This window comes from Frankliniella occidentalis, unplaced genomic scaffold (genome assembly GCF_000697945.3).
Source record: "Frankliniella occidentalis isolate FOCC.00 unplaced genomic scaffold, Focc_3.1 Scaffold13, whole genome shotgun sequence".
In the NCBI taxonomy this organism is placed as follows: Eukaryota; Metazoa; Arthropoda; class Insecta; order Thysanoptera; family Thripidae; genus Frankliniella; species Frankliniella occidentalis.
Window position 1 is genome coordinate 1,736,764 of NW_026267143.1, and position 1,842 is coordinate 1,738,605.

Consider the following 1,842-nt stretch of genomic DNA (forward strand, 5'->3'; position numbering starts at 1 on the left):
TTGGTTAGAGGAGACCCTCTGAATACTTCATTACAACAACTTCTAATGAAAACTCGATTGATACCTTACCGGGAGTTGAACCTGGGACCTGCTGCTCCGTAGTTGACGCCTCTAACCACGACGCCACCGTGACAACTTAGCGAGGAAGCCGACTGAAACCTATCTCTATCCAGAAGGATCTGATCGCATCGCTAAAAACCGTCTAGTTTACGTCTACGTGGATCAGATGTATAATCATCGAGAGGGAGTGGCAAGTAACAAATCGACGTGGACTGCACGGTGAATAATCTCCATGGTTCGGTCCACTCGAGTTCTACGTTGATTCCACCTTGAGGCTAAAGGGATAGATCTACGTGCATGTATCCACGAAGTGCACGTTGAGTCCACGTTGATAGCCCATTCTGTTCCCATGGGGCACTACGGGTAAAATAGAAGGAATTTTGCCACGTGCCAATGAAAACGAATGATGTTGTTTTTTAACAAACTAGTCATTACAAAGAGTGTGATAATTTGATAATATTTTTAACACTGTCGTTATTGCCTGAGTGATAGCGAAGCCTAGTACTCCATTGATCGAAAAGTTTTGCGTCTGTTTGTGAGTGTATGTTTGTGTGTGTGCGTCCGACCGTCCGTCTGTCACGATCACTCGAGAACGGATTGAGCTAGGGAAATGAATTATTTAGGGTCGTTTTTAATAATAAAAAGACAGACTAAGTTCGAAGATCAGCATTTTAGCTCAGAATTTGACCTTTCAAAAACACGAAAAACAAAAGTTCCCTCGAAATTCTTCGTCTGGAAAATATTGGTTTATATTCTCCTATAAGTTCTAACTCGTAGAAGTAGAACCCTTAGGGCGAAAATTTTGTCCGTTTGTCCGCATTACTCACCGTGTAGTTGAGGAGGCCCCCTCCGTAAAAGTGAACAACCCTAACCAAATGTATTTAGTTAAGAAAATGTTTGTTCTACTTAAACTGGTCACAAGTCACATAGAGGTCCGATGGGCAAATATTTCGTCCTCGTCCGTTCGGCGCTCTTACCGTTTGAGCGCTATGAAGAGAGCTTCTCAGACGGAAATGACCCTCAAACCACTACATGTTTTTCCCAAATAATTGATAATCTCCGGTCGGAAAACCGTTGTCGATAAAATTTGTGACTTTCGTGGCCCGAAGGCGCCTTTACGACTTTACGACTGACGCAAACAGACGTGAGTTCTGGGTTGCCTATTCGTTCGGTGGGAGCAATATTGCGTTATGAAATAGGCAAACAAAGCCCTCTTATCTGCGGTACAGCATACCAAAAGTTGATGTAAGAACGGCGATTGGCCGTTCGCTGTTGGTTGAGTCTCTTTGAATTTGTAACGACAGAGCACCCCGCATCCTCAGCCCCACCATTTTCTAACAAAACTCAGATTACAGAGAAATACCAGTATATAGTTCTTTTTATTAATATACTAGTATATGGAGTTTGAAATGCACTTAAATGTGCCTATCCCTATCACTATACGACTGCATATTTACTGCACTGGTACTGGACCTAGGCCCGCCCGCAAGTCCTCTAGGGATGTGCACTGTATATAACGACTGCAGCGCAGCGCACCGAGCGCAGTGTTTGAGTGAGTGCCCAGCGACCAGCTCTCCAGCACCGCCCACAATGGCAGCTAAGGTTTGTGTTTCACTGATTGTGGATAGCTTCCCTGTTTTAAGTACGGTTATATATTTTTATCCCGTGGGTTGGAAAAGAAAGATCAAAGCGTGCTCAATATTGTGGTTGCGCCGCGCTAAATTTGTTCATAGCGCTCTTTGTGCTCAACTTATCATTTTGTAATTTTAAATATTAATTACC

General features: G+C 43.5%; 2 protein-coding genes across 2 annotated transcripts in view; both read left to right on the forward strand.

Annotated features, from left to right (window-relative positions):
- Positions 1 to 1,842, forward strand: part of LOC113217635 (neurobeachin-like protein 1) — a 346,454-nt gene that overhangs the window by 184,198 nt on the left and 160,414 nt on the right.
- LOC113217034 (larval cuticle protein A3A-like) overlaps positions 1,533 to 1,842 on the forward strand; it is a 3,017-nt gene continuing 2,707 nt past the window's right edge. Inside the window, exon 1 of the mRNA XM_052263711.1 lies at positions 1,533 to 1,662. Coding sequence (XP_052119671.1) covers positions 1,561 to 1,662 — 102 coding nt within the window. The 5' untranslated portion in view covers positions 1,533 to 1,560. The remainder of the gene's footprint in view (positions 1,663 to 1,842) is intronic.